At 42.1% G+C, this 19,372-nt stretch overlaps 1 protein-coding gene and 1 long non-coding RNA gene across 2 annotated transcripts in view; one reads left to right on the plus strand and one right to left on the minus strand.

Annotated features, from left to right (window-relative positions):
• Window positions 1-7,245, minus strand: part of LOC135233774 (uncharacterized) — a 31,386-nt gene extending 24,141 nt beyond the window's left edge. The window contains exon 1 of the long non-coding RNA XR_010323931.1: window positions 6,911-7,245. This is a non-coding gene — a long non-coding RNA (uncharacterized LOC135233774). The remainder of the gene's footprint in view (window positions 1-6,910) is intronic.
• Window positions 1-8,114, plus strand: part of LOC135233741 (uncharacterized) — a 90,922-nt gene extending 82,808 nt beyond the window's left edge. The window contains exon 5 of the mRNA XM_064297569.1: window positions 6,515-8,114. Coding sequence (XP_064153639.1) covers window positions 6,515-7,701 — 1,187 coding nt within the window. The 3' untranslated portion in view covers window positions 7,702-8,114. The remainder of the gene's footprint in view (window positions 1-6,514) is intronic.
• Window positions 8,115-19,372: the final 11,258 nt, after the last annotated feature.

Genomic DNA, 19,372 nt, shown 5'->3' on the forward strand with positions numbered 1-19,372 from the left:
AAATTAGTGCATGGTTTTATTACCAGCAGGCTTGATTATTGCAATGCTCTCCTGTCTGGTCTACAGAAAAAAGAAATTAGTCAGCTACAACGTGTACAGAATGCAGCAGCACGCGTACTGACAAAGACCAGACGGAGAGCACACATAACTCCCATTTTAAAGTCCCTGCACTGGTTACCGGTCAGTTTTAGAATCGATTTTAAGATCCTTTTATTGGTTTTTAAGTCACTAAATGGCAATGCACCCACTTATTTATTGGAAATGCTTTTTAGGTATGTCCCCAGCAGAGCCCTTAGGTCCTCTGACACTGGTCTCATAACTGTTCCAAAGTCCAGAACTAAAAGGCAAGGAGAGGCAGCTTTTAGCTATTATGGCCCAAGAATTTGGAACAGCCTGCAAGAGGACCTCCAGGTCTCTGAATCTGTGGACATTTTTAAAAGAAATCTTAAGACACACCTTTTTAGCATGGCTTTTACCTAGGTTTTATAGCACTGTTTTATCCATATATATTTTTTTATATACATATACGTATATTGTTACTTAATTATTATTATTATTATTATTATTATAATGCCTTAGGCAAACACACTATTATTATTGCACATATTATTAGTGTGGTTGCCTTAGGCATTAGAAAAATGTCGTGTAAAAATTTCTCTCGACCGTGAAGAATGCCTGACTTGTTTAGATTCTGGACATATGTGGTGGCAAAGTAAATCTATCTCTGTCTCCGTTGCAGTACTATTGACACAAGCGATATCGGAAGCGCTGTCCTAAAATTTTTCCTTACCTTGAAGAGTGCCTGACCCGAAAGCGTAAAATTGTGTTATCACGGTGACGCAATTATATCGAGAAATACCATCTCTGAAGAAAAAAACGCTATATGCTGAAATTGCATTTAGGTCAACCGACTATGCATAAAAGCATAAAAACACTTGTCAGTCACGCGTACTCAATCTGTGTAGCCTATAATGCCATCATAGTGTTTTAAACCATAAAACCACCCCCTTACCAAAAAATAAAATAAAGTAAAAACTGTGGGATACATGCAAACTTTAAATATAGACTCAGTAGTTTGACTGTGACAATTTAGGGACTAAACTGGCTCATTTCTTACTTAATAAAACTCCAAAGTAACTTAAGCACCCAGTGAGCACTACCAGCTTACTACTGGGTCAGTATTATATTATCATTTTCTGGAGCCTACTTGAGTATACTTGATGTGCTAAAAGTTGCAAAGAAGTATAAGCTGATGTATAGTTTCCTGATGTGTATGATTGTTCAAAAGTGAACTTATTTTAAGAAAGTATGCTATATTAATGTGCTTACAAAACTAGTTGAAATTTTATTGTTAAGGTTCCCTTCAGTCTAAAACTGGTTATTCACATAGGCCTATCATATGATATCATGAAAGACATCCCTGCACCCCTTCATCATAGAATTCAGGGGATAATCTGTAGTTACAGTTGAGGCCAAAAGTTTACATACACCTAGGCTTACACAAAGGTATTCAAACTCAGTTTTTCACAACTCCACACATTTCATGTTACCATACATTTCTTTTGGCAAGTCAATTAGGGTAACTACTTTGTTCACATCAGAGGTCATTTAAAAAAAATAAAATCAATTTGAGACAGATTTACTTCAGCTTTAATTCACCATGTCAGAATTCCAGTGGGTCAAAAGTTTACATACACCAAGTTAACTGTCTCTTTAAACAGTCTGGAAGATTCCAGAAATTTAAGTAATGATTTTTTAGAAGCTTCTGATTGGCCAACTGTCATAATTAGGAGTTAATTGGCACATGTGGCTGTATTTAAGGGCCTACCTTAAGAGCCATTGCCTTTTTGCCCTTGGTACCATGGGAAAATCCAAGCAACTCAGCCAAGACCTCAGAAAAAGTCAATTTTCCTCCTTAGGGGCAATTTCCAAACAACTAAAGGTACCACAAACATCTGTACAAACAATTGCATGCAAATATAAAAATATTGGGACCACACAGACACTATTATTCAGGAAGGAGGTACAAATTAACTCCCAGGGCTGAATGAACTTTGATACGAATGGTTCAACTGAACCCCAAGACAACAACAAAGGAACTGGCGAAGGAGTTGGAGGCATCAGATACCCTTTGGTATCTACATCTGCCATTAAGAGATTCCTACATCGCCATGGCCTGAAAGGCTGTCATGCAAGGAAGAAGCCCCTACTACAAGACCGGCATAAAAAAGCCAGAATGAAGTTTGCAGGTGATCACCAGGACGAAGACCTAGCCTTTTGGAGGAGTGTTCTCTAGTCAGATGAAGCAAAAATTTTACTGTTTGGCCATAATGATCAGCGCTATGTATGGATGAAAAAGGGTGAGGCTTTTAATCCGAAGAACACCGTTCCAACTGTGAAGCATGGGGGTGGCAGAATCATACTGTGGGGGTGTTTTTCTGGAAAAGGGACTGGTGCACTTCATAAAATAGCATCATGAGGAAGGAGGATTATCTAAAAATACTGAAGCAACACCTCTAGACTTCAGCTAGAAAGTTAAAACAACTGGATCTTCCAGCAGGATAATGGTCCTAAGCATACCTCCAAAGTTATAACAAAATGGCTTAAAGACAACAATGTGAAAGTGTTGGAGTGGCCATCACAAAGCCCTCACCTAAATCCCATAGAAAATCTGTGGACTGAACTGGAAAAACATGTCCGAGCAAGGAGGCCCACAAACCTGACTGAGTTACACCAGTTCTGTCAGGAGGAATGGGCAAAAATTCTGGCAAAGTATTGTGAGAAGCTTGTGGAAGGCTAGCCCAAGCATTTGATTCAAGTTAGGAAATTAAAAGGCAATGCCACCAAATTCTAACAAAATGTATGTAAACTTTTGACCCACTGAAAATGTGATATAGTACATAAAAGCTGAAATAAATCTGTTTCTTAGCTATTATTTTGAAATGACCTCTCATGGAAATAAAGTAGATACCCTAATTAACACAGGGAATGTATTGTAACATGAAAAATGTGTGGAGTTGTTAAAAAAATTGAGTTTTAATGACTTTAGCCTAGGTGTATGTAAAATTTTGGCCTCAACTGTACATCAGACAACTCAAGTGAGACAGTTTTTGGTTAATGAAACTGCACAGGCAAATATGTTATTGTTGAGAAACCATTGAAAATGCATGATAATAAGACGGCACCTTATTCCTGAATTCCCCTCCTCTTTAGTGAGTATTCTTTTTGGAACCCCAATCCTATAGAAAACTTCCATGATGCATTGTGCTACTGTACATCCTCAGCTTGCTTAGACTTTAGTGGATATGCCTCTGCCCACTTTGTTTTGTAGTCAATCATGAAACATATGTACATATCGCCTCTTGGAGTCGCCATCAGTTTTCCCACAAGATCCATCCTGACCAGTACATATGGTTCAGACAGCTGAGCAGTTCCAAAAGATTTAGGAGTGGACAATGACATATTGGTAACTTTATATACAAAAAGACATAAATACACAAAGTTTACTTGAACTGGGATGTTTTTTGCATTGTTTGATGTTCTGACACTGAGGGGAGTTCAAGAATAAGGTGCGGTCCTATAGGTGTCCTATCACCTATGCAGTTTAATTAACCTAAGAAGCTGGCTTAGGCTCACTTCAGTTTTCTTATGTACTAACTATGGATACTCCTCTGATTTGTATGATGGAGTGGCGCTCGGATGTCTTTCATGATATCATATGATAGGCCTACAACCTGAATACAGAGTTTTAGGCTGAAGGGAACTTTGACAAGGTGGACCCAAGCGGCCAAAACCAGACTTTGTTTTTGAAGCTCATTTCCTGGTGTTGTAGTTCCTGGTTGCTCACTAGCGCCACTACGGATGGCTCCAGTATAGGTGTTTTCATATCCGGTTTCCATGTAAGTCTACGGTACAAGTGCGGTCAAAATACAAAGTCAATAAATTTTTCTCATGAGAACAAATAGTCATAATAGGTGTATTTTATTAGTCTTATGACTGTCCATGGGTCGATTTCATGATTTATTGCGTCATTTGGGCACAGTGCCAATATTTGTTCTGGACCAATGAGGTACAGCTTGCGTCACTTCCTTATTACTGCGGAGGACTAAGCTACAGTAGGGGCTACAGTCTATGGTCACTGGGGTGGGCGGTGGCGCCTCTTGGCCTTGACATTGCGGCTCCGGCCACGGTCCACCTGTGTGAAGTCAGAAAATGCAGGCATCCCATTTCGTAGTGATTTCATTATGGCGTGTGCTATTTACAGCTGCACTAGACGACCATAAAATAATCCTCCTCTTAAGTTTTTCGGTCGCCGAGTCATTTTTACTATTTCCTTTAGCGTACTTAACCAAATAATTAGTTGGCAGAAAGCGTAATCAGCTTGCTATATTTGGTAGTCCAGTAGCGTATGCTAAAACAGTTCGCAACTTCGGCTACCAAGCCATTTGACTAGCTAGCTAACCTTAACCGGCAAACATTCAATCTGTCAGACGTGTTTGACGGCTTGTCAGTCGTGTACATTCCGTAAATGTCTATCTGGGCCATGCTTCACGCATGTGACAAAGCTACTATAATCCCGATTTTGGGATAAACATTTTTTCAGTTTCACGAAGCGAATTAAGAGACTCAAGGTTCATTTGCTGAATAACATACAACACACGATGAAATCACACACACAGAATTTAACTAAATTAACCATCTTGGCATTTAGAAAGGAACATGTTTTTTCAAGCTAGGCGTTTAAGACAGTGGTTCTCAGAATCGGTCCTGGGGGCTCCTTGCATATATTGGCTTTTCTCCATTGGTTTTGATGATTTACAAGAAAAAAATAATAGCCTAATAATAATTAGAAATTCAATGTACATTATTTTTGTCTTCATGCACCAGGTGGAAAACTTGCTGTACAAAGTGCGTTGTCATATTTACACGCCTGCAGATCAGTTATTAAAATACTTGGTAGATTTGTTAATCACCGCTGACAGTGTTAATTTTTATTCAGTAGAAAGTGATTTGCGAACGATCGGTCAGCTAGCGTCACCCAGCAAGTGAACACCACAAACGGCGATAGAGTAGCTAGTAGCAGTTACTGGCTCATTAACTGACTGTGGCGAAAACCTACGACGATAACTTGCTCGGTTAACAGCAGGTCTACCAGACAGTTATATGAAAATTAGCCTAGTCAAATCACCAGTAGCCTACACATCTCTGATTGATTGACCATCAGTGTAGTCAATGTTCTTCCCCTGTGGTCCATATTGCTAATGTGTGAGCTAACCACGGATAGCCTACCTAGCTCACTGGCAAGCTGATATGCTAGCTAAGCATATTCGTTTTGCTGAGAAACATAAATTGAAGATAACTGAACATAATTGTATTATTAATGCCATACATATAACGTGATTACATGACACAGTACAGTCACGGATGGAAATTAAACTCCGTAAACATTTGATAATATATTTTAAAGCATAAGGGCAGACAGTCAGCTAGCCTCAAGTTCGTTCTGCAATCGTTCATTCAGGTTGATGAGCTTTTCCGCACCGGACTGTCAATCATATTGTAAAAATAACAAGACCGCTTAACTCTATGGTTTTGGCTCCAAATCAACAAAATGGCCGCGCCCGCCATTGAGCTTCAAAACGTGTTTTAGAGACCCAAGGAGAGGCAATGGGTGACGTCACAGTAGCTTTGTCCATATTCACTTTTTATTATTCACAGTTGGACACCCTGGTTGCGGGGACAACCAGCTTTGATTATTGAGAGGGCCTCCCACCCTTCTAATTTGGTGTGGCACAGTCTAACTTAAATTAGCATAGGAGCACTTACGCTTTCTTCTTGTTACACCTTTAATATTTAATGTCATCCTAATGCTCATTAGGAGATAGGGTTAATTTACCCTTTTAACCTTAAAAATATTTTTTAAATCAAACCAGGCTAATAATTATATGAGGGAAGAAATCAGTACTTATTGGATCCTCCCTGATCATTAAGTATGCACAGGCCAGGAGAAGAGGGGGTGTGTCCCCCTTCTCTTTCAGTTGATAAAATGCATTTCTTTTAGTTGACGATCAATTTTGAATAGTACGTTGGAAGTGGGCATCTGATCTAGGATGGCCGTTCTGCATTTCATCTCTGGTCTTTTGGAATATTATTCCATCTGTTAGTTTTTGGATAAGTGATGTGATTTAACTATTGATGCACTTGTGTTTGGTATTCAAACTACCGAACGTCAAACAAGGGTGTTAGTGGTTAAAACTGCCGGATTCAGAAAATTTAACATATTTCACTTAATTCTCACTTCACTGACATTATAAATGTTTTGTAACTAAATTTAATAAATAAAAAGTGATTACACGGTATCATTAAAACAAGTATTTCTGTTATAAGTTGAAATTAATTGGAAATATTAGTACAATGTTAAATTCTTTAAATTTTTTAATAAAGTTCCAGTTTTAATTTTTTAAATTTCTGTTCTTGCATGTGGAAAGTACTAAATTAAATCTCTTTTTTCAAGGGGCCCTCTGTATCCTATTGTGTGTTGCCTGTCCTCTTTACAAGATGAAACAAAAGCCAAAAAAGGTGGAACCAGATCTTGAAAGTCCTGGTAACAACAGTATCCTCGAAGAAAAAGGAACACAAAAACAATCTAAAAGTTGGGACTGTAAACAGGGTGCATGGCCACTGAGGGATAGCAGGATAAGGGGCAGAGCACAGTCTGTTGGTGCTGAGCTTTCCACGTGCAAGTTCTCTTACCAGAGCTTTAAAACAGAGAATGATGGGTGTCCAGGCCAGTTAGAATTACACGAGAAGAAAGGACACTATGTTAACATGTCTGAAATGGACAACACTGAACAGGACACAGGAGGACAAATTTTGGCAAGCATGTCTCCACAAGTGACAGAAAATCTACCTTATCTCAGCATTGGCACCAACCCAGTCAACTGTAGTCCTGGGTGCCCAGAGGATCATCATGGTGATAACATGGGTCGAGGCCTTAGGAAAGAAATCAGGAGGATATCAACATGGCCAATCACATTTGATCAGTGGAGAGAGAAACATACGATTGAAGACAAAATCTTCAGGCTCTTCCCTAATACTACAGACAGAAACAAAATTATTTGTGACTTAGAATGTATGGATGGTTTTGAACGGGAAGATTTTTTCTTGGAAAGCCCCCCAAGAGATAGTGTTAATGGAGTATTTCCAAGGGCAGACAGAGGGTTTGCTGCTGAGGAAGATGACTGCTCTGCAATCAAAACTGCCACCTTGGAAGGTGACACAGTGCTACTTTGTTTGAATGAAGAGCCAGTTACACAAAGTCATGCTTGCTCATACCAGATCAGCACTAGGAAGTCTAATTTTCCAGGTCAGAAATGGAACCAACTTGAACCACATGATGAACATGATAAAGCTTATGGCCCATCACTGAAGCTTGGCTGTGAATGGGAAATGGAAAGAGAGACACAAGCCACTCATGGAATGGCACGGGAAGTGGGGTGTCTCTGTAGCAGTGGGGTTTCTCTAGCTTCACATTCTAGGAGCTCTCCACAGGACCCACAGGATGAGAACCTCCTACAGGGTAATGAGTATGCCTTCATTGATCTGTTGCATGAGGTGGTCCAAAACCAGGGCCGTTGGACTCGTGATCGATGGAAACAGACACATCTGAATAAGCACAGGAAACCGAGCCATACCCATTAGTTTCCAGGACAGTACTCCAAGTGACACACTCAACGAAAAGGCACTAAAAAGGCAGCTCAATAAAGTTAATTTGTCAGCTGGAAAAGATAACATGTTTTGAATTCTTTTCTCCACCATGTATAAGTTCCACAATGTAAGATTTCAGTGTGGTGGAATATCTAAGGAACAATTCAATCAAAGTAGATACTCATGAAGCAAGTAAAAGTAATTTAAGTAATGCATATGCAAAATTTAGAATATACCATTCTGGTTACTGGAACTCACAAACTACAAAATTTTAAATGTATTCATTTTTGTTTCTTCAGTGGCTAATGCATAATATTGTAATGTTAACTTAATAAAGTTCAATCTTAATAAATCTGAATGTGCAAATACTTATTTGTCCATTATTATTTCAAATAATAGAGCTTGTATTGGAAGCTACATATGTTGTTTGGAGTTCACAAGTGGGTACATGGTCATAGCAAGTAGTCTTCGGTAATGTGATCCTGGGAGGGTAGGCATTTTTTACTTCAAGAACAATTAATTACTCTTTATAAAACTATTTGAAAACAGGGCCAGCTCTAAATTTCTGCTCTGCCCCCCCCCCCTCCCATCACAATTTATGTCAAAGTTCTGCACTCCCTTTAATCTTTAACTGTCAAATAACTCACTTATTTCTGAACACACATTGCTTTTCTTTGTTTGTTACACAGGGGAGACTTGCAACTCCAGTGATCACACATGTCAGATCAACCAACATTAAAAACAGGCTTGCATTTGAAAAGTGGGGAAGAGTTATATATATATATATATATATATATATATATATATATATATATATATAAAAGAGAGGTATAAAAGTAACGCATCATAACGCATCATGTTTTCTGCAGCTGCAACTATCTTCGTGAAAGGTAGGCATAGGGGAGTCTGTATAAAGGTAACAGATTTTGGATTTTGCTCATTTACTCCGAAAACATTTAGTCTAGCAGTATGAAATTGAACTTCAAACAGCTTTAACATGTCAGTAGTGATTACACATTTCAATTGCATTCATTCAACTTAATCGAGTAGGACTCAATTGAAACCAAAGTACAGGCAGTCCAATATTACATTCACACGACCTAGTCAGTATAATTGTAAAAGGGACAAAATAATTGTAACAGTGAATAAAAATGCCCTATAATGCACATATAGAGGGGTTTCTGCACATACTAATGTTAATCAAGCAAGCACATTTCAAGTAATCAAGTAACATAACATAATGAGAACAGGCCAACAATGCTCGCCATTTTCCTGACTAAATTAAAAAATGGTAAAATGGACTGCATTTATATAGCGCTTTTTATCCAAAGCGCTTTACAATTGACGCCTCTCATTCACCCATTCACACCCACACACACCAACGGTGAAAGGCTGCCATGGAAGGTACCAATCAGCTCGTTGGGAGCAATTAGGGCTTAGGTGTCTTGCCCAGGGACACTTCGACATGCCCAGGGCTCGAACCGGCAACTCTCCAACTGCCAGACTACCTCCTGAGCTATGTCGCCCCCATTAGTGCTCTGATTGCCTACAGACTAGACAGCATCTAATACTGTATCAAGCCTAGTCTTAAAAATCCCAAGAGTTTCTGCCTCTACTACGTGACCTGGCAGGCTATTCCACACATACTCTGTGTGTGAAACAATTCTTCCTAATGTTGGTATGGAATCTACTTTTTGTTAATAAACCAGACTGGAACGAGACGAGACAGAACACCGGACTGGAACGAGATGAGACAGAACACTGGACTGGAACGAGACAAGACAGAACACTGGACTGGAACGAGACAAGACAGAACACTGGACTGGAACGAGACGAGACAACACCGGACTGGGCTAGACTGGAAGGGACTGAACTCGACAGGAACGGACTGGGCCAAACTGACACATACGGAACAACACCAAGACACAACACGAAACAGATACAAACACAACACGACACAAGACTGGACAAAAGACAGACACGGAGCGGACTAAGGACACTACATGGAACTGGACTCCGACGACACTGGGGTGGACGGAGACTGACAGAAACGGACTAACACAGACTGGAACGGACTGACACAGAGACAGGGACAACACTGGGAGACCTACAAGGACAGACAAAGAGACACGCAGGTGGGGAGGCACACAGCAAGACTGACAGACACACTAAGGGACAGACAGACAGGGAAGGAAAGGGGTGAACTCAAAGACTGACACACAGACAAACGGGCAGACAGGACAAAAAACAAGCAGACTGACACACCGACAGACAGGCAGACAGACGGGAGAACAGATTGGCCGACGGGCCGACGGCCTGGGGGGCAGATAAACAGGCTAACAAACTGGCTGACAGACACGCGGGCAAACAGGCAGACAAGCAAGCAGGTAGGACAACTGACAAGGGGGCAGGAGTACAGACAGACACACGATTGGGAAAGTGGATAGGGCGAAGTCTCTGGGCACTGGGTGGGGGCAGCAACGGCTTGGAAACACTAGGGGGCGCGAGAACACTAGGCGGAGCACGGACACTAGAGGGTGCGGGAACACTGGGCGAGGCAGGAACACTAGGGGGAGCGAGAACAATAGGCGAAGAACGGACACTAGGGGGAGCGAGAACATTAGGGGGAGCACGGACACTAGGGGGAGCACAGACACTGAGGGGAACGAGAACACTAGGGGGAGCGAGAACACTAGGCCAGACGTGAACATTTGGCGAAGCACAAACATTGGGCAAGGCATAGACATTGGGTAAGGCATGAACACTGGGCAAGGCACAGACATTGGGCATGGCATGGACACTGGGCAAGGCATTCGCCTGCTGGACAGCAGCCAGGGCAGGTCGCGGCGGGACAACAGACGGACCAGGCGGCCTCTCCGGGGCTCTGGACGGCTCAGGAAGCCTCTCCTGGGCTCTGGATGGCTCTGGAGGCCTCTCCGGGGCTCTGGACGGCTGTGGAGGCCTCTCCGGGGCTCGGGGCAGAGCAGGCGGTGGGCCCTGCGGGACAACGGGCATAGCAGGCGGTGGTGGCCCCTGCGGGACAACGGGCAGAGCATGCGGCGGTGGCCCCTGCGGGACAACGGGCAGAGCATGCGGCGATGACCCTGCGGGACAATGGGCAGAGCAGGCGGCGGAGGCCCCTGCGGGAGAACGGGCAGAGCAGGCGGCGGTGGCCCCTGCGGGACAACGGGCAAAGCAGGCGGCGGTGGCCCCTGCGGGACAACGGGCAGAGCAGGCGGCGGTGGCCCCTGCGGGACAACGGGCAGAGCAGGCGGCGGTGGCCCCTGCGGGACAACGGGCAGAGCAGGCGGCGGTGGCCCCTGCGGGACAACGGGCAGAGCAGGCGGCCCCTGCGGGACAACGGGCAGAGCAGGTGGCCCCTGTGGAACGGCGGGCTTCGGCGCACTGGGCTGGGAGTACTTCTCGGTCAGAGGGGGCATATCCGCGGCCCCCCGTAGAAACTCCCAGTGGAATGCCGTTGCTAATAGGGCTTTAAAGTCACAGCACCCCTCCAGGTCAGAGTAAATTAGCTTCATGTTGTCCCTAAACAGTTGGCAAACTATGGGCTGGGGCCGGTCCGTCTGTGCAGCCACAGCGCTGAACTCTTTCGCGTAGTCCAATAATGGGCGCGACCCCTGGCATGTATCAAAGAGTCTGTCTGCCATCTGTCTACTGGACAGGCGGGCCTGTCCAACGGCAGGACTTGGCCCGGAGGTCCCCCCAGCCACCTCCGGCTTACTCCGGCGGGACTGTGGAGTGCAGCAGGGCACAATGCACAATCAGGCCACAGAGAGGGAAGGGAAAACAAGACAACCAAAAAACAATAATTGACTAATTGAAAACAATAATACAATTAAACAGGGTGAATTAACAGAACTAAAAACTGAAGTGCCGCCATCTGGCGGCCCAAAAAGGGAAACACAGACAAACCACAGAACCATGACAGGTATTATATTACCTCGCTTCCAGTCCTTAGGTATTTCTACAGTTTTTAAGGACTATAATACCTGCCAGTGGTTTAAAAATGATCTCAGCTAACTCTTTATGTACTCTATTGGCATGTACCCAAGAGTACTCAAAGAGTCTAGTAACCTCTTCTCTTGTAAAACTATCAACAAAATATCTATTTAAAGCATCAGCAATATCTTTATTCTTAGAAAGCAATGATCCTTCTTCATTTCTAATGCACCTGATATCCTCTTTGACTTTCCCTTTCCTACTGCAGTATTGAAAGAAACCTTTAGGATTACTTTTTGCATCTATGGCAATTCGCCTTTCAAAGAGCCTTTTGGCTTCCCATAGGTTTTTTTTAACCCTAACATGCATATTACAATATTCAGCCCTATTACTCTAAGTGCTGTCATTTTTATATATCTTATATTATTAATTTTTCTCTCAAAACTATCCTGTATGGCTTTGTTCATCCACTGGGGCAAGTACTTTTCCTTATCTTTGGAATAAATTTACTTTGCGCATCAAGAATAACCCTTTTGAACCTAACCCACTTTTCATTCACAGTCTTGTTAAGAAGTTAAGAAGTTTCACCCAGTCAATATTAAATTTTCTTGCATCTTGTTGAAATTGGCTTGTCTAAAAATAAAATTTCTGGCCATAGAGGAGGCCTTGTTAATTTGCCATAATACATCAAATCTAACTGCAGAATGATCGCTAGGCCCAAGTGGCTCAGTTACCTCTATGCTACAAATTCTGTCCAGATCATGACATAGCACCAGACCCAGAATTGATTTCCCTCTTGTGGGCTGATTGACATACTGTGCCAAAAGAAGGCTAAAAATCTAAAAATTCTTCCTCACTTTTTCCTTGTCCTGTCATCATTTCCCAATTAATAGCAGGGTAATTGAAGTCACCCATAATAATAGTCTCACAATCCTGACAAGCTTGTTTTATTTTTCCAAAAAGCATTGAGAAGCTGGAGGCCTGTAACACATTCCTACCATAAGGCCCTTTTAATGTTCGCCTATGAGCTTTATCCAAATATCCTCACTAGGCACAAGCTGGTTAATTTCTGGAATTTTCTGCACATTAAAATTTTCTTTTACATAAGTCTACACCCCCACCTCTCTTACTGGATCTATCCTTCCTAATGAGTTTGTACCCTTCTATATTATATTCATCCCCATCCTCATCCCCAAGCCAGGTCTCTGTAATCCCAACTATGTCATAACCCCCCCTATTTATAGCAGCCTCAAGTTCCAAAAATTACTTTTATACTTGTAGCATTTTAAGCAAAGACATTTCAGATTATTGCTTCTACACATCCTCTCCCGTCCCCTCACCCCGCGCCATCCTAAGCCACCCTTACTACAACTTTGCTTTAACAAGACTTCATTAGTGTTCACACTATTATAGGAAGCCCTGACAGCTTCCATCCTGGCAGTCTGCACTTACCCCCCCCCCTTTTCACTTTCTGAACTGCCTGCCCCCCAAGTCCCTAGTTTAAATAATCCTGTCCTACAGGATACGCTTGCCCAGTGCAGCAGTACCCCTCCGGTTCAGGTGCAGCCCATCACGCTTGTACAGGTCACCCCTGTCCCAGAGGAAGTCCCAGTGCCCCATAAACCTGTACCCCTCTTTCCTACACCAGGTTTGTAGCCACATGTTAAACCTCCAAATAAAATTCTGCACTCCTCTTGCACGTAGTACCGATAGTATTCCAGAAAAAACTAACGTGGAGGTTCTGCTCCAAATCTTTTCTGCTAACTCAACAAAGTTGTCCTGCAGAACCTCAAACCTACCTTTACCTACCTGAACCATGACCACTAGATCCCTCCCCGCTCTGCCCAGGAGCTTGTCTGCATACTCCAGGAGATCTACTTGGACACCAGGGAGGCAACAAACCGTACGTGACTCTTTTCGATGCAAACAGACTATGCTGTTTACCCCCCCAATAATTAAATACCCCACTATCACTAACTCCCTTTTCTGAGAGGATGTGGTCACGTGGGTGCCCAGTGCCTCCTCAGTCCTCCCACTCTCAGAGTCAAGAGCCAGATCCAATTCCTGCAAGTGCTGGAATTGGTTGGACACCACAACCTCTGGAGATTCACCACTGTGTAGTGTGCATGCCCTTTTCTGCGGCTGTGCCCCACTGTCACCCATCTATCTTTCCCTGCCTGCTCTGGCTTCTCCCCCCTTCCCAGCTGTGGCGTGCACACCAAATCCTTATAGGACACACTACTCAGTTCCCGGAACTCTGATAATTGTGAACTGTGGAGTCCAGCAAGCTGGCCCTCAAGATCAAGAATCTTGCTCTCAAGGTGCTCAACCTGTTGGCAATGGTGGCAGACAAACTCGCCCTGGAAATCGCTTTCCAGAAGTGCAATCATCCTGCAACCCTCACACAGCTTTGGCCACATTTTTAGCCCTTAACTATCACCCTATCTCTCGCTATGTCTAGAGTAAGTTACTGCCGAAATGGAAGCACCAAGACCACACTTTAAATAACATGCAGGTGGGTCTGGACAACTAGCAGCAGAAACCGGAGAGGGAAAATAAATAAATAAATAAGGCACTTTTATCTAATGTTAAGTGCTGAATAAGTAACAAGAAAATGAACTACCCGGAGTGGAATCACTCCAGTTATAATAAACTAACTTAGCTAGCTTTATACTAAGTAGCAATGATTGAAGAAACACTTGTATTAGGCAATATTTTAATTATATTCCAGAACAAAATACAGCCAAAAATTTATCTGGAATAAATTCATAATAAACTACAGCTAATGTTAGTATGTAAAAATGCCGAGACAGAGTTACCAAGCCCTCAACTTAAAAGTGTGCAGGTGGCTCCGGACGACTGGCACTTTTAACTATCTAATGTTAAGCATTGAATAAATAACAGTGAAATCCCTCTGCTTATAATCAACTAACTTGGCTAGCTTTTTACAAAATAGCAATGACAGGAGGAACCCCTGTACTACGAAATATTTTGTTTATCTCAGAACAGCCTACAACCAAAATTTACCCGGAATCAGATTATAATATTATAATAAACTGAATGCTCCTGGGAGATTCAAAAACCACACAAAAAAACCTGCGTTCAGCAAGGAGGAGGCCGAATTATCTAACCGGCTAGTTTGCAAGCCAAGTGCTTAAAGGAGGAAAAAAGTGGAAAAGCCCCCCCGTCCCCTAACAGCAACAAAGATTTTCACCATAGAAGCAAAACAGTCTTACCTTACCTGTAATATTGGGGTTTTGTTTAAACAAAAAGCCCAAACTAATATCAAATACACATTGAAAGCACAATACAATCCTGTAACAAACTTTTCCAAACATTTCTCACTCTTTCCACCACAAACAGGAAGTGTGTGTCAGACACAAGCACTCGAGCAGGGGAACAGCAATCTCGAGCAAAAACCAGTGGGATTTATTTTTACGGTGATCAGCTACATCCTCAGATTATGAAGCATGGGGCTTTATTTGAACGTCAAAACTCATGCACAAGCAACTTCGTAAGTTACTGTGAAGTGAGATGTGGCAATGTCCAAATTGAGGAGGAAAGCTGCTTTTTTTTGTTTCTTAACACCCAGGTAAAAAGCAAATAGCCTACTATACAAAACAAGCTGATGTGTTCTTATTATAAATGCCTGTGAGCAGGTGGCTGTTTGTTTTCCATTAATCACTTACAGTTGAGGCCAAAAGTTTACATATACCTAGGCTAAAGATATTCAAACTCCACTTTTCACAACTCCGCACATTTTATGCTACCATACATTTTTTTTGGCAAGTCAGTTAGGGCATCTACTTTCACATCTGAGGTAATTTTAAAACAATCGATTAGAGACAGATTTAATGCAGCCTTAATTCACTATATCAGAATTCCAGTGGGTCAAAAGTTTATGTACACTAAGTTGACTGACTCTTTAAACAGTCTGGAAGATGTTTTTTAGAAGTTTCTCATTGGCCAATTATCATAATTAGGAGTTAACTGGCACCTGTGGCTGTATTTAAGGGCCTATGTTTAGAGCCACTGCCTTTTTGCCCTTGATACCATGGGAAAATCCAAGCAACTCAGCCAAGACCTCAAAAAAAAAAAATTGTAGACCTCCACAAGTCCGGTTCCTCCTTAAGAGCAATTTTCAAACAACTGAAGGTACCATGAACATCTGTACAAATAATTGGATGCAAGAAAATTAAGGCACAAATTAACTCCCAGGGCTGAACGAACTTTGGTTCGAAAGCTTCAACTGAACCCCAAGACAACAATAAAGGAACTGGTGAAGGAGTCGGAGGCATCAGGTTCCAAAGTATCTAAATCCACTATTAAGTGAATCCTACATCACTATGGCCTGAAATGCTGTCGCACAAGGAAGGAGGAAGACTGACATAAAACAGCCAGAATTAAGTTTTCAGGTGTTTACCAGTACGAAAACCTAGCGTTTTAGAGGAGAGTTCTCTGGTCAGATGAAACAAAAATTGAACTGTTTGGACATAATGATCAGTGCTGTGTATGGAGGGAAAAGGGTAAGGCATTTAATCCAAAGAACACCATCCCAACTGTGAAGCATGGGGGTGGCAGCATCGTGTTGTGGGGGTGTTCTGCTAGAAAAGGGACTGGTGCACTTCAGAAAACAGATGGCATCATGAGGAAGGAGGATTATCTAGAAATACTGAAGCAACATTGTAGAAGCTATTTCACTATTTGATTATCATTATTGTTTTGTTTTATTGTTTTTGGGCACTAGGGGGCATAACTCACTCAGGCAGCATATGAGAGGCCGGTAACTGGGGTAAGGGAATGCACCTGGCTGGGAGGACACATGGTTTTTTACCAGAACAAGAGAGAGGCATGGTTGGAACTCTGTTTGTTTGTTTATTTGTTTGTTTGATTAAACCTACCAAAAGCTGAATTCATTTGATCTTTCTTTTGCCTGCATACAAAATGTCTTTGATGCTGCATCAGTGGCTTTTCATGAAGTTGAAATCTGTTTTTAAAACGCCACTACAAACACCTCAAGACATCAGCTAGAAAGTTAAAACTTGGTCGCAACTGGGTCTTCCAGCAGGACAATGATCCTAAGCATACCTCCAAAGTTAAAACAAAATGGCTTAAAGACAACAAAGTGAAAGTATTGGAGTGGCCATCACAAAGCCCTGACCTGAATCCCATAGAAAATCTGTGGACTGAACTGAAAAAGCATGTCCGAGCAAGGAGACCCACAAACCTGACTGAGTTACACCAGTTCTGTCAGAAAGAATGGGCAAAAATTCTGGTAAAGTATTGTGAGAAGCTTGTGGAAGGCTGCCCCAAGTTATTGATTCAAGTTAAGCAATTCAAAGGTAATGCCACCAAATACTAACAAAGTGTATGTAAACTTTTGACCTACTGAAAATCTGGTACAGTACATAAAAGCTGAAATAAATCTGTCCCTTGGCTATTTTGAAATGACCTCTTAGGGAAATAAAGGAGATACCCTAATTGACTTAACACAGGAAATGTATGGTAACATGAAATGTGTGGAGTTGTGAAACATTGAGTTTGAATGTCTTTAGCCTGGGTGCATGTAAACTTTTGGCCTCAACTGTATAGCATCCAGAAGATATTTCCTTCTCTACCTCTTCTCAACAAAATAGCAAATAAAATAATATATATATATATATTTTTGCCATTTTCTCCCCAATTTATACCAATTCCCCGTGTGTATCACAGTCCTGGTCGGTGCGCTATCCTCTGTCGGTCTGGGGAGGGTGTAAACTACCACGTCTCCTCCGATACATGTGGAGTCGCCAGGCGCTTCTTTTCACCTGAAAGCGAGTTTCACTGGGAGAGGGTAACGCGTGTGGAGGTTCACGCTATCTCCTCCAGATCCCCTCCCTGCTGAACAGGCACCCCGACCAACCAGTAGGAGTTGCTAATGCAACGATCAGGACTCATACCCTCACCGGCTTTCCCACCCGCGAACACTGACAATTGTGTTCGTAGGAACGTCTGACCAAGCCGGAAGTACCGCTGCTGGGGATTGAACCCGGTTCTCTGCGGTGGCAGGTGATTAATTTAATAAGATACAAAAACATACAAGAAAAAACATACAAAAAACTTTTTAGACATTACCATGGTTTGTAAATTACTGGCTGCTCAGTTTCTTGCTGAAAACTCTCCCGAGGTTCAGTATAGCTTTCAATAATTGTCTGTGATCTATATCCAATTCCACTGTGCCGCTATCTTGCATACACTCAGCCATGCTTTAGATTCTTTGAACAAATGGATGAATACCAGGAAATATTACATTTAGTTATTATTTAACTGAAATATGATGGTTCTTGCTATCTTTTGAGAGTAGAGCATGGCTTTATAGAGAAATACTTTTACTTTATACAATGGCTTGCCTGAATACTTGATTCTCATTGGTTCAAGGGTGTGGATTAATTCCCAGTAAAGGGACACCTCTGCCTTTTCTAAAATCAATGCGCTACAAAAACCAGCAGTAACAGTGAATGTCAACTGCAGCGTCAAACATCGCGTGTCGACGCGTCGCTTCACGTCGCCTGGCTGCTTGGGGGCGTGTCAAAAAAAATATGTGGTGGGCGCTACGAAGTCCTGCTGAAAATATGTTCCCACTCATGCAACGTGTATAAATATAGGAGCATCACAATATACTTTGTCTAAGAATCTTGCAAGGGAGTGGAATAACAGAATAAAATTAACATTACTCTTTAAGTATAACTGACTTAATTTGTTTAAATTAAGTTTTTGGGTTAGGGCTAGTGGAGTTAGTGCCAAGTTAACAAGCTAGCTATCTATCAGATATCAAACCGTATTATTCGCTGCCGATTTAAAATCCAGATAACACAATATATCTCAAACCCGCCATGGACCACAACAAGAAGCTAGTAATAGCTGCTCTTTGTCTCGTATAACACTGGGAATGCAGCAACAGAAATTATCAGATTTTCCTCCATCCTCAAAATGCGCAGAACTTTTTTTTACCTAACAAGATTTTGGCTAGCCGGCTGAAGAAACAGCAGCGCAGCCTTCACCTGATTGGGTCAATGGAACGCGCTCGACAGATTCCTGTGCATAAAGTTGAGCCAGAGAGATTCAAAGCGAGAGGCTCAACTAACCCGGATATCCGGAGTCCAGTTTTAGACAGTAATTTAGACAGGCTGCGTCCGAATAGTCAAAAAATGATGTCCTATGTCTTTTCCTAACCACTTTTCTTTGACCTCGATGGAAAACGTCATGAGGTTAAGGAAAGATGTGAAGGAGAATTCAAAAGGACTTAGGAAAAGACAACCGGGGTGCTAAGAGAATCCGACTGCACATACACTAGGCTACGTAATTATACGACGGCGGATGTTATTGACGTGGGTCTGTCATGGTAAAACTACAATGTTCCGAAGATGGACTACTAAAAGCGCATCTTAGATACTTCGCGATGAGTGTTCTTACCGTGTTGTTTCATGCAGGCTATATAAACGAGGACAACCCGGTGAAAAATATTACTTCATTACAAGGGTGGAATTGAAATAAAAAAGGAATATAGGCTACCAGTTACACAGTGTTAACACAGAAATTACATTGCTGTGGTGGAAATGACGGTGATACTGTGAGACAACTATATTTTGTGTAAAAAATATTGACAACTGTCTCACATTAAGTACTAAAATGTTTTTTATTATTTGAGTATTACTTTGTTCAGGAACAT

The sequence above is a fragment of the Anguilla rostrata genome, chromosome 10 (assembly GCF_018555375.3).
Source record: "Anguilla rostrata isolate EN2019 chromosome 10, ASM1855537v3, whole genome shotgun sequence".
Lineage (NCBI taxonomy): Eukaryota > Metazoa > Chordata > Actinopteri > Anguilliformes > Anguillidae > Anguilla > Anguilla rostrata.